Source organism: Aulostomus chinensis, chromosome 10, assembly GCF_037954235.1.
Source record: "Aulostomus chinensis isolate RoL2024-O1b breed Wild chromosome 10, RoL_Achi_v1.0, whole genome shotgun sequence".
NCBI classification, from domain to species: Eukaryota; Metazoa; Chordata; class Actinopteri; order Syngnathiformes; family Aulostomidae; genus Aulostomus; species Aulostomus chinensis.
The window spans coordinates 15546036-15560318 of record NC_141329.1 but is presented as its reverse complement, the minus strand read 5'-3'; the positions used below and the strand labels follow the sequence as shown (position 1 = coordinate 15560318).

General features: G+C 37.8%; 1 protein-coding gene across 5 annotated transcripts in view; it reads right to left on the bottom strand.

The window, feature by feature from the left end:
• brip1 (BRCA1 interacting helicase 1) overlaps positions 1-14283 on the bottom strand; it is a 54750-nt gene that overhangs the window by 17892 nt on the left and 22575 nt on the right. For all 5 annotated transcript variants that reach the window (XM_086216153.1, XM_086216157.1, XM_086216156.1 and 2 more), the window contains exons 9-14: positions 13848-14047; positions 13631-13763; positions 12054-12202; positions 9818-9995; positions 9405-9545; positions 8350-8511 (exon numbers count right to left, since the gene is read on the bottom strand). In XM_086216153.1, the coding sequence (XP_086072279.1) occupies positions 8350-8511; positions 9405-9545; positions 9818-9995; positions 12054-12202; positions 13631-13763; positions 13848-14047 (963 nt within the window). The remainder of the gene's footprint in view (positions 1-8349; positions 8512-9404; positions 9546-9817; positions 9996-12053; positions 12203-13630; positions 13764-13847; positions 14048-14283) is intronic.

The following is a 14283-nucleotide window of genomic DNA, read 5'->3' as shown; positions in this document are numbered from 1 at the left end:
AATGACAATACAGTTAATTGCTTTTTCAGTCCATTATATGTGACTGGATTATATGGCCCTGCCTTATCCCCTTTTCTGTCTTTCTGCTCTGCAATAAATACATTAACAAGTAAGATAGCAGAGAGACAACTTCATTTTATCAGTTTTAAGAATTATAAAATCATATTATCGGCCTCTGGTGATTTTCACTCATATCTAATACATTCAAAAATCTTTGAATTTGCTCATGTTTATTCATATATCATATCAGGTTTATGTGCTCCACTTGCCCTGAAAGCTGGTCTGTTCAAACCACCTCTGTAATAAAATCACTGTTGCTGTACTATTGCAGGTGCAAAAGTCAGCTGCTCTCTGGGGAAGCACATTGATCTAAAAGCCTGCATCCTTGCATAGCATCGCTCATGTCTGTGTGTGCACATTATATCCTTGAATAAGCATGGCTTCACAATCAAAAGAGCAGCTCCAGTGGCTTGGAAATGTGTTATAAGGGTCGAGTGGAAGTTCTTGTAATAGCAGAAACTTTTTGAACACTAATAGTATTGTAATCATGAGCCAGATGTAGAAGATAAGTAATATTTACTGAAATCTTATCTTCAAAATTAACCATGTCCTGTTAAGACACATGTATATCCAACTAAATTATTCCTGAAAACATCACCTGCATGAACATAAAAGACTGTTAATTGTTGTTTCCATGCCAGTGTGATTGCCTCATAATAGTGAAATGAAGCATGGTGAAGCTTTTGTCAGGTTGGTGCCTCCTTGAAGGAAATGAAGCCAAGATGGTTGCATCAATAAAACATGGCATATTCACTAAATACGCAGTGTTACTTCAACAAGGACCCCATTCACATGCATCTTAAACTCAGCAAACTGTTTGTCCTGCAATTGCTTTTCAGTGCAATCCTGAGAGAAAGATGAATAATTCATGTTATGTACTTTAGGCAGGTCTACCACCAAGCAATTATCTGCCAGGGTACACTTGGTAAGGAGCTGATTCCCGAGTGTACAAAAGCAAAATGGTCTGACTGACAATGATGGAACAAGGTCATCCAAGGCACATTTAGGGATAATGTCCGGCAGACAATATCATCATATCTGCACAGCTAATTTGTAAGTAATATTATTTCTGACAGAAAAAGTTCAGCACAATTTAAAAAAAATAAGAAATACTTTCCCTATGACAGTAATTTCTGAATGAATAAAAGTTATGAGTTATGGCCAACAATATCTTTAATGTGCATTTTTTTGCCTGTGTCACAAAAATTCTTACAGGAGAAAATGTTCTCTTTCCTTTAAGGATTTGATCTGCTTCTCGATATATTCTTGCACTGATTGGTTGGCTTCCCACTGATATGACCACTGCCCACTGGCATATTCAAAAATCCATTTAATTTCCATGGCCCTGACACCGAGGGTTGATAGCAGACAACATACTCTCGTAGTTTGTTTGCTCACTAGCCCTAACTTTAGTGGTAACATGATGCATTGTAGATCTAATTTGATTCATGTTGGTAAAGCACCTTGAGGACAAGCTTCACTGCCTGCATGTTAATATTTTCTGGTCTATTTTTTCTCTATTTTTCTTTTATGTTGTGTTCCAAATCACTCCATTTGATATAAAGATCATATGGACCAACCACTGCACAAATCAAAAATGATATCCAATCTGGATATCTTGAAACCAAAACACAAGCAAGCCTACTTTACGCATATGTCTGTGCTACAGTTAGTATTTTTCAAATTAGCTCAACAACAACACTCATTTCATTCACCCATATGGTTTAACCAACACTTTGTTTGTAAGTCAGAAACACAAAATGGGTGCTGTTCCAGCAAATCAGGAGTACATGCTCTGAAAGTGACGACAGGTCTTTTTGTAAACATGTAACTTATAAAATAACCCACTAATACAGAGTAGCTCTGAAACATATTCTAAGTGCATCTGTATTGTTGCCATAGCGTTCTGGTGCGAGCTGATACAACAACAAAAAAGTCTTGGAAAGACAAGATTTACAAGTACACTAAGGCTGAAACTACTGAGACTGCATGGTGTGTTATTATTTTTATTACAGTACATGTGTTGCTTTCATCGAGTTCAGCTCTGACCAGCAATGCCTTGCTGCTTCAATCAATTCAAATGTATGGATGTAAGTACAAAGCTGGCCCTTCTACTGTGTTGTCAGATGGATCTTCTGCACCTTCAAAAGCTGTCAACCATGCAAGTGTTTAAAAGGCTCACACAGAAATATGACAAGAGCATATTCATAAATAATTTATGGAAACATCTGAGAGACCTGCTGTTAAGTTGGCAGGGTCGAGTGGATCACAAAATATCAATCTACACATTTTTGTACGCTTTTTCTTAGAAAATGCCACGCAAGTAAATAAATAACAAAGATTAGTATAGCTGAGAAACAATATCATAACCATATCATAACTAGAGGGCAAAGAGACAATACTTAAACCAAGCTGAACAAAATGTAAAGGAACATGAAGTGAAATCCAGTTTTTCACATTGATTAGTATTTGAAAGTGTGGCCAATTAGTCACAAACTGTAAAATCCCATATAATATTAATCTAACCCTTATATTTGCATTCACTATTCCTTGTCATGGTCTCAGTCATATTTGTTGTTAACACATAAGATCACCAAATGAATCCCTCTGAAATTCTATTTGGTACAATCTAATTCACAAAACTACTGGTTGAAAGGGCAACCTGAAAACCCTCACCATCATTGCTGAAAAAAGGCTACATAAAGATGCTATGGTGAGTTCCCCTTGTCTACAGTGAATTTCACCACTAACGGCTACATTGGAAGGATTTGAATGGAAGAGAACTACTTTACAACTGATCTTCTCTCTAAGATTCATCAATAACTGTGCATGAGCTACTAAGTTTAGAGTCAAAGTTTGATAAGAATCATCAGTTGTGAGGTGCTCTTCGACATGAATGGTCTATAATTTAAATTTATAATGTTCCCTTGACAAAGCAAACTCTACACTGTTCTTTATTAATGTGTTTTAAGCGCATATGTTTTACAGATATTTGGCCCATAAAAATATTTTCAAAGTTGGAAAATGAACATTGACTGTCTAAACTGCAAGCACATAAATTGCTGAGAGCCATTTATTGTTTTCAAACACTGTAAAGCCAAAACAACACTATAAAAAAAAAGGACAAGCAAAAAATATGCTATTCATATGCTGAATGAATTTGGTAGAGCTTCAGAAACAATTTTCTAGTGTGGATGCATTTTTTTCAGACGAGGTGTGTGTTACATGAATGGATAAACTGCACTCTGTTGGACCAGTGTAAAATGATCAGCATATAATGTAATGAGTTTTGGCCCAACAATGAGAATAGGGTTTGGGTAATATTATAAATATGTTTTAGTATTGGAGGAGTATTGGAGTATAGGAGGATGCAGTTACAGGCTGGCCAAAACACACCTTTGTCTGAAATATTTTTTTTTATCTATTGCCCTGCAATAAGGTCCTGAAACTGAATGTCATTTGCCAGGCAGGATGAGACCTTTGCTTCATCAGCAATATAACAAAACATTTTAAAGTTCCACTTATGCTAACATATTTTTTGTGTAAATATAAATCATGCTTTGCTGCAACACACTCTGAATCTCAGGTTTATATAATCTGAACTTCATTGGATTTCAGTGCAACTCTGAGATCTATGAGAGAATTCTATTCATCTTTGAAGAACGGTGTATTTGTCAATTGAAAGAAAGATTGTTATGCACTCCCTATAAATGGGAGCACAAGAAACATAAGTGGAAATGAGTCGTATCTAGCATGTTAGAGGGCATGACAAAGTGTGAATAATTTATTGTCCTACTATCCCTGGTAGTTGCAACACTCAGCCTATGCCTGTAATATGGTAAAGTGGGCCATATCATCTTGCCAATTTGGAGGGGGTGGTGAACTACCAGATAGAGGCAGTGCACTGTAGTTTTTCTAATGCTTTTACACTTTCTCCTGTCCTTCCTGTTTCATCCCGTTTTCATCCAGCCTCTCTCCATCTCTTTTCCCATGTCCCTAGTGTCAGTGAGCTGTGTGGCGACACATCGCAGCTCCACTAGTTCCTGATGAATTATAGAAAGGAATTGGAGGCAATGGCATTAATGAAACATGCAGCCAGGAGCCACATTTCAGTGTAGCAAGGGAAGATGTGTTGTTGCGGAATAAATTATTCAGCCTCAAAATATCACAGTAACCATCACGCCAAGAAGGGTGGCAAGAAGCCACCTGCCACCTCTGGCCTGCCACTCTTCTCTTGTTGTATGCTCTACACATTCCAGCCAGAGTAGTGTTGACAAAATAAATAAATAAATACTGCAAAAGCACTGACAACTGCCTGGAAACGAAGATTGGTATGTCGTCCTTTTATTCTTTTCAAGTCATTGAAAGGTGAAGTAATAAACAGAACTGGGTAGTGTATGCAGTTAATGTATGGTTCTCATTTCTCAGAACACCTTCATGTTTCCTGGAAAACACACGGTCTCCATGTGTTTTCAAAAAAAAAAAAAAAAAAAAGATGAATATCACACACTCACTATTCACAGTAGAAGAATTTCACAAACATACACTCAAATCCAATTTATCATTGAGCCAAATTATTCCCAAAAGTTTGGTGCTCTGTTTATGCAAAATGCTTTCAAGTCCTGAACAAGTTGGTGATCTTGTTGATCGATCGAGACACATGTATATATTTTTAAATAATACATGCACACATAAAAACATATGTATACATACATATAAACACATAAATATGAGTATGTGTACATATATATTACATACACATACATTACCAGTCAAAAGTTTGGACACACCTCTCCATTCAATGATTTTCCTTATTTTCATGACTTTCTACATTGTAGATAAACACTGAAGACATCAAATATATGAAGCGAGATATATGGAATTATGTAGCAAAGAAAAAAATGTTAAATAATTGCAAACATGTTTTATATTCTAGAGTCCTCAAAGTAGCCACCATTTGCTTTGTTGACAGTGCTGTAAACCCTTGCCTTCTCCCAATGAGCTTCATGATGTACTCATCAAATGGTTTTCACTCCACAGCGGGCCTTGTCACCTTGTTATCTGGATCCATGGCATAATCCAAAGGCACACACAGCTGGGTAAATTCCAGGAACTGTGACTGGACGACGGCCATTTCCAGCAGTACTTCAGGCTTACAAGGGCCCAGTTTGATGACCTGTTGGCGAGGATCGGTGCCAGGATATCAAGGATGGACACCAACTACAGGCACTAGGACCGTTGATGTCAGTGACGTCACGCCAGGGGAATCTCAAAGCTGAAAGGCTCTCTCGACACAACATCATGCAGATTCACGTCATGCAGATTTGTTGCTCAAAATGAATATTTTCAACTTGCATGTAGACAAGTCACGAATTTTGCATCTTCGCATCGTGTTATTAGCATCATTTGCGCCCCCCAGAGCGTCTAGTCGCGTCACAACATAGACTTTACAGGTAATCTAAACGCGTGAAAAATTTACGTCATATTTGGTGTGAACACACCTTAAGGGATATTTGGCCAAGAGGGGGAGTGATGGAGTGCAGCGTCAGATGACCTGGCCGCCACAGTAAACAGTCACCTAAACCCAATCAGATGGTTTGGGAAGAGATGAACCTCAGAGTGAAGGCAAAAGGGCAAACTAGTGGTCAGCATCTCTGGATCTGCATTTGCAGTCTGCAGCTCTGTTGGAAAACCATTTCAAGTGACAACCTCATGAAGCTCATTTGAGAGAATGCCAAGAGTGTGCAAAGCAGTAATCAAAGCAAAGGGTGACTATTTTGAAGAATCTAAACCATAAAACATGTTTTGAGTTATTTCATTCTTTTTTATTTTACTACATAATTCCATGTGTTCATTCATAGTTTTGATGTCTTCAGTGAGAATCTACAAAGTAAATTGTCATGATAATAAAGACAAACCATCAAATGAGAAGGTGTGTCCAAACATTTTGACTGGTAGTGTATATATATATATATATACATATATATATATACACATATATATATATACACATATATATATATACATATATATATATACACATATATATATACACATATATATATATACATATATATATACATATATATATACATATATATATATACATATATATATACATATATATATATACATATATATATATATACATATATATATACATATATATATATACATATATATATATATACATATATATATATATATATATACATATATATATATATATACATATATATATATATATATATATATGTATACACACACACACACACGCAGAATATATATGTGTGTGTGTGTGTGTGTGTGTGTGTGTGTGTGTACATATTAGGCCTTGGCGATATGGACTAAAAATAAAATCTCAGATTTTTTCACAAAAAATTCAATTCACTATTTTTTCTGATTTTTTTAAGAAAATAAGAAGTACAAAGGACAGAGAGAACTCAAAACAAGTTCTGGTTTTACTTTATTAAAAACTTAACTAACCACTGTATATATGGGTACCATATCTTTAGCAAAGTGCAAAGGGACCACTTCAGTGTTTGCTGTCCATCGTGCCCCTTTCTTATCTTACATGGTCCCGTGGGTAAATGATTCCACCACAGTAAGCTGTTTTTTAGTGGGAGTTTGTTGGTTATAGCCGTCTTGTTCCCCTTGCAAAGAGTGGCATTTCTCCCACTTGGCTGGATGCCTCTGTTTTAGATGCTGAAATAAGTTCGTTGTGCTGCTGCTTTGTGTTGCAATGGGCTTAAGACAAACTTTGCAGCGTGAAGTTACTTGTTCAACATCTGTCGCTGCAAACCCAAGTTATACTGCTGCAACTGTCGTCCAAGTTTATGAAGTCAGTTTTGTGTTTGTTATCTTGGTAAATACATTGTGTACAAGGCACAACACTTTACAAAGTATAATTTTAGTCAGTTAGTTTACAGTACATGCTTGATAATTTGCTTACATGTGCAAATGATAAAATCCACACCTGCACATTGCCTCAGTCTTCAAATCATTATGTATTGTCTATGAATGAGTCTAATAACCTTTAATTGAAGGTCTCAGGCCTCAATCAAATAACTTTTATGCAGGAACACCCAACTGTTTCTTACAGGCATGAACAAAATATAAAGCAGCTATATGCTGGTGAAAAAATATTTTTCATGTCATAATTTTACTTCACTAAATAAATTTAAACTCCCAAGCTCTGCGTTCTCTGCTGTATGTTATATTGTGAACTGGCAAGTTTTACTAAAGCAATTTTAGCAAGTAATGTTCATCACATCAAAATGACTGATGTCCAATTGAGCCTTAGTAAGCTTAAGTGACAACCAAGCTACAGTGGATATTAATCATTCATGACCAAAAACGGACAACTGACAAAAGAGAACAAGATGTCTATGAGTGTGCTCTTAAGAGCACCCTTATTAATTGAAAGAAGATACAGTTCAGAGAGACTGACTGCATCCAAGTACTCAACAAGTACCTCGATTTAAATGTAGGCCTCTAATGTAACATAACACCAGCAGCATCTGTACTTGAATCCAAAAACTGTAATAAAATAGTTGCATGAAGAAACATAATCAAGAACTAAAGCAGCAGTCCTGACTACAATGTTTGGTCTCTAGCTCCTCCCAGTGGTCAAATGTAAAAATTATGTTTTAATTAAAAAAAATACCTCTACCAATATGACACCTTTAACTCAGAGAATCATTACTGTATACCTCCAAGCTTCACAATTCCTTCAATAAAAGAAGGCACGTTTATCTGACTGTTACTCACTGCAAAAGAATGATGTTGGTTGTCTATGCCCTTGAAAACAAAGAAGAATAAGAAATGTAATTTATTTTTAACAGGTTATAGGCTGTCAGGCATACCTTTAAGCTACATTGTTTCAACATTATTTTCACACTGTGACTTAATAAAACTAATGAAATCTAACTCTTTTGTTGCACAATTAAAATTGATCAGGAATCATTGAGAGAATTGTATTCTCTACTTAAACCAAATGCATAAAACAATGCAGTATTTAAAAAAAAATGATACTAATGATTTTGTAAAACTATTTGCACACTACTGAAAATGTGATTTAAAACTGGCATCAAGCTTAGAACTGCTTAGAACATCCTCAAAGGACACAAAGTTTAAATGTCAAAATTAATTCCTACATTTTAAAAGCAATAAGCATATCCATCATGACATATTAAGACAGTTTAATGGACATGTACACTTCTTACTAATGATTTCATAGCCAGCTATGAAGAATTGTTCTAGTAGAAAATGTGCTAGAGGAATACTTACCTTGTAGGAGGGCAAAAAACAGAGCACACCCTTGGCAACAACTTGACACACATGCAATAGCAGGGCACCCAGCTCATCTTGGAAGGCAAATGTTTCAGCATGCTGATAAGTAGCACAGAGTTTTCTGCCTTGGGGTCCTGCACCCACAGTTCCAACCCAAACCTGGAACAATTTCATATGACATTATATTTTCATTATGATGTGCATGCCTGCACACCGACATCATTTAAAAACCTACTAAGTAATGCTGAGTAAAGTCTAAGTCATCATAGTTATGTATAAGTCCTAGGTCCTTTGTATATGATTTCAACTCACATTATCCGGGACATAATCTTCATAGTTTTTATCATAAAAACTGACATGCTTCTCCTGCTATTACAGCATCTAACTTAAACAGTAAGACTTGTGATTATCCACAAATGCCTTCAGCTGACTGCAAACAAATGGCATGACTATGACACCTGCTGGACAATGTTTAGCACACATAATCCATTTTTCATACGGTATAAATTACTTTTATCAATTTTTGCTAAAATTAGATTCAGTGTTCTCCAAAAGCCTAACCCAACATTAAATAAACCCACAGGTTTGAATGCAGGTACATCAATGTAAAGCATATGAGCATCAGAGATAGATTTTTCACCATCTGTTTTATGTTTTTTTATCTGCATTTCCACAACTGTGGTTCAATTCTGTCAATAACATACATTATTAATAGTGACCTGCACAGCTCCCCCAAAGAGCCAGCTGCTGGAACCTCATTAAGGTCATGCTCCCCCTATTTGTTTTCCACTTTGAAGCAACATATAAATTATAAGTAGAGGAACAATTGGCACATTTTAGCTTGACGAATGACTCTGCTCACTGAGGAAACCAAGTAATTGTGCAGAGCACTGAGAGGTAGCTGCATTCATGCATAATCACTAAAAAAGTAACAATAAATGAAAAGTAGACCTAGTTGAAATACTGCACTACGACAAAATAAAAAAGCAGAACTATGCAGGGACATACATAAAATGAGACTTCCTCAAGGCATAGTGACATGGCATACTGACCTGGGACTTGTTGATAACATGATTGGCCTCCAGCTGAATGGAAAATTTCACCCCAAGTTCTGAGGAGAAGGATTCCATTGGTGCCAGTGTCCCTGAGGTTAGAATAATGCTGTGCACTGTCCCATGTAAGTCAGAAAATATCTAAGAGACAAAGACACAATGAAAATCTGGTAGGTGCTTCAGCTGTTATCCTCACTTCCTATCAAAAGGATGTGATGGCTCATTTGTGATTAAACAACAGGAAGTCTTTATATTTTATAAATATGAAATGACATTTTACTTTTATCTTTATCTTCAATGTCAGACCTTATCTCTCATTCTTCAAGGTATAACCTCTTCATCTTTTAAGACTTAAATTATATACAAGTAGACTAATCTGGACTACATGGCAGGTGTGCCATGTCTGACCTCACCATAGCAGGGTTGAGGCACCAGAAGCTCAGTGTCAGGACTTCTGTCTTGATTCGGATGCTTTGGCGTTGTCTGTGGCGTGGCCGGACTATGAAGCCCTGTGCATCAGGGATGTCAGGTGGAACTCTGTTCATCCAAATGTAGCTCTTCTGCAAAGCAATTTGGTAGTCTTCAGAAAACCTGCAGACATAAAAAAAACTGCACTGAGCTAATGTTACATTCTTCATTGTCTAACACTGTGAGCCTTGCTTCAAACAAAATAACAAATGCACCTCCATAAAACATCCCTCATCTAGTTACAACACATCTGATGTAGCTGTGCATCTTTTTTTAGGGCCTGAGCCAGAAGGTACTTCTGGCGAAGACCCTATTATGTTTGCTAGGCAGAGCAACACATTAGCAGCACTAAAAACACTAAAAACACACACTACACAGTGTCCCAGGCCCCCCCAACACCCATGAGGCAACTGGGTCAGATGGCCCGGAGCCAGTTTTCACATACACACCCATTCAAAACCTGGTATTATACTGTTCTTGCTCTCAATGAGTGCGCGCTATATGCGCATAATGCGCATAACGCGCATAATCTAATTTGACCCCCTGAACATGCATGAAATTTGCTGAAATTCGGCACAATCGTTCGGTATGTCTCAACATTCACTAATCAAAAACAAAAACGCCACAAAAGTCTATAGCGCCACCGAGGAAGCCACACAAAAAAAAGATAATTTTTTTTTAATTTTGCGCGCTATAACTCCTCACACAAAACTCCCACAAACATGGGACCAACACCGTTGGACTCATCTCATCAAGACGAACAATTCTTACACTCTGACCCCTCGCCTATCTCCAACAGAATGTCCACAAATTGGACAAAACTGTCAAAATCAGGACTTTTTTTACTCCCCGAACAAAATCTATCTCCTCCTAAACCGTAAATGCCAGGGCTTCCAAACTTTCACACATTACTCTCCCAACTGTGCTCTTCAAAAATCTTTAAAGGCTAATATACTACGCGCTCGGTTTGGATTTTATAAGCCCTCAAAGTGGGGGAGACACGTTTCACGCTTACAATGGAAGTCTATGGGGGGAGCGTGTCCTCTCAGGGTACATACTCTCAAACAAATGCTTCTCACGTCTATACCATACATCGCACAGCTTTTAAAAACATATCACTGTATTCCTGACAAAAATCCCTACAAAAATATGGTATTTTGTGTTACTTTTGACCAACGTAGGCCGAGTTATTCAGCTTTTACACACTACATTTCTCTGAATCCTCCGCTCTCTCCACTCTAGCACAGATCAAAGAAAGTGCAGCGGTGGAGGGATTTTAATGAGCCAGCTGGCAGTTCTGCTCTCAGCTCTGACAGAGATGGCAGAGATTTGTTTACTGTAGTCATGGAAACCACAATTGGAGCTTCTCTGCCCTCATGTACATACTCTCAAACAAACACTTGTCGCTTCTAAATTAAAACACTCACACCTTCAAAAAGCACACCATTGAATTCCTGAGAAAAAACTCTACGCACTGATGTCTTTACATTACACTTTTGACCCATATATGCAGAGTTATGACTGTGTTTCACAGTAAAACTGTCAAATCCTCCTCTACTCTCCACTCTGACAGAGATGGCAGAGAGCGAGCAGAGAAGGGAGGGGCTCTTAAAGGGCCAGCTCTCAACTCTACACTCACACTGTGCAGCACACTGAGGCTCGTATCTCCTAAACTACAAGGCCTAGGGATTTGCCGATTACACCGTTGGATTCGGGCCGGTGTCAAGGACGCGGCCGTAGGCCGCGCGGGGGCTCAGGCCCTAACAACGCTGCTTGCAGCTTTAATTTTACTTTTTTTTCCCTCTGTATGTCCACTTGTTTTCAGCAGAGTTAATATTTTTATAAATGGAAAGATTTTTTTTCTAAAAGGGTAATGAAGATTTCATGGGCTCTTTATGACGGATGCTGTCATAAAAATAAAGCATTTAATAAAAAAGTTCCTAATTTCCAACATCATTTCAAATGTCATGCATTCAGTGATATTATGGGTGGAAATTGAGCCTTGAGCTTTGACCCTGTTTGCTGTGCACCCAAAGGTGTGCAGACAGCATTGATACTGAAGAAAACAAAGCAAAACACATTTTGAGCATCCTGTCTTTGTTTTATGCATCCTATCTTCACCTCCTTGCAGTTGAAACTGTGTACAGTGTTTCATCTAGCAATCACTGGGCTGTCTCCAACCTGCAGTTATCTCTGTAGAGGAAGTTGAGCACCATGAAGAGGCCTTTGAGGACAGTGGATGTGGAGGAACTGATGGTTGCGACCTGCAATGTGTCCTCTTTACCAACACCAACACGCTCTTCTTTTTCTAATACTGCTTCCAAGTTTTCCTGCCACACAAGAACACAGCAGAGATGGCATGTGAGACTTCTGTTAATACCAGAATATCTGCATTAAAAACACAACATTAAAAAAAACAAGATAGGTTTTTTTTTGTTGTTGTTGTGTTTGAGGGTGAGACACTGCCCTAACATGAGCATAAACATAAGAAGGCGCAGGTCTGTTAGAGCAGACTAGATACACAGAAATTTCACAATTTTACATGCTACAGGCAAAACATTTGCACACCTGTACATTGACTGGTGAGGGAGAAGATCGTAGAAACAATTGAAGATAAAACTACCGTAGTGTCTTGCACTTGCAAATAGTTTGTGGGATTTTTTATCCCCACACGTTACAGGTGTTAAACAGAAACATCAAAAAAGTTATTTTTCCCCAATCACACAGCTAAAACTGAAAGAAGGTAACAGATTACCAGTAAATTAGGGCGTCCCCCTTATATTTAACTTTGCCGAAGGGGATTAAAGGCTGCCCTTCGGCAAAGTTTCCCAGTTGAGTACTACAAACTTATTCCAGCATTTAATCCACTAGTCAATTATGTTTATGTCTATTCAGCTGTTTAAATATATTTCTTAGGAGGAATCAGAAATGGATTTTAACTGGATTGAGGAGCTGATATGTGGTCAAATGGCAAATTAAACAGTAAACAAACTCTTCACCAAGTGGATTAAACTCTTCTGTGGTTGAGTTACAAATGTACACTCAATGACAAGCATCAACCATTCTCTTCTGTATCATTATCTGATATCCCCATACACAACAATACTTAACTGTTTACCTCTTTGACTGAGGATATATATCTCTTGTTACTTTACCCTCAAGTCCCTTTGCCCTTGAATGTACATGACGAAGCATCAGCTAAGCCAGAGATGCAGAGCAACTACTTCAAAAGTTGTTAAAAGTGTTAGTGACCAACAATAGAATTGGAAGATTTATTATTTGCAAAGGCATTTAATGTTCGCACAATATAATTAAATGATAAGTAGTTCATTCAGGGGGCGGCGTGGCTCGGAGAAAGAGTGGCTATCTAGCAACTGAAGGGTCATTGGTTCGATCTTCACTTCCCCCGGTGACCATGTCGAAGTATCCTTGAGCAAGACACTGAGCTCCTAATTGCTCCTGATGGCCCTGTGACAGACTGGAAACCCATCCAGGATATATGTAACGTTAGCTGGGACAGGCTCCAGACCCCTGTTATTTGTGAGGAGTGACATCCTTTACCTTGATACACACAGTCAGGTTTCAGTTTGGTTTTGAAACCTGATTGGAACTGCACTGTGGAGTTGATATGTGCTAATAGCTGTAATGAATGGAGAGGTTAACAAAATTAACAGTCAGCTAGCAATTTACAAGAAAATAAGATTTGATTTGTAAGCATTTGGTCAACCTTATACGTAAAGCAAAGACTTTTGTTGTACCTTCAGCATGCAAAAGGTGTCAGCATTGATGCCCAGGCTGTGGAATATGCCAAGTATATCCTTCCCACTCCAAACTTTACAGGCGTTCTCATGTCCTCTTTCAGTCATTAGGCTTTGGCTCTCCTGGATCCAACTACACCATGAAAAAACACCAAGCAATTATCAGCTAAATTTTTAAGGCACAGAATATCAAAAGTGTGCATTGCTAATCACCAACTTCAGCAAAATATAGCAGAAGTCCCGAAGGGGCTCGTGTTTGGAACGTCTGATATTGCTGTTGACCATGCCATCAAGCTCGTCCCTGCACATCTGCAGACTGTTGTAATTCAATGTGAAGCTGGCACTCTCCCTAGCACAGTCCTCAATATTATGGGCTTCGTCCAGCACCACAATGTGACCAGCAAGATCGATCTCCATCTGTTGTAGGAGGACAATGAAAGCAGTGAAGAGAAGTACAAGTGTTCATCCCTTAACTGTATATGCAATATCAATTTGCAGTTATCACCTGTAGTTACTTCCCTATCATTTGAAACAGGGTAATTGTTATATCATGCCTACTGTGGTATATTTTAAAGCTGGTGACATATAATCAACATCTGTACATCCATGAATCTATTAGATTATTAATTCCTGCCGCTCCAAACTCTACTTAC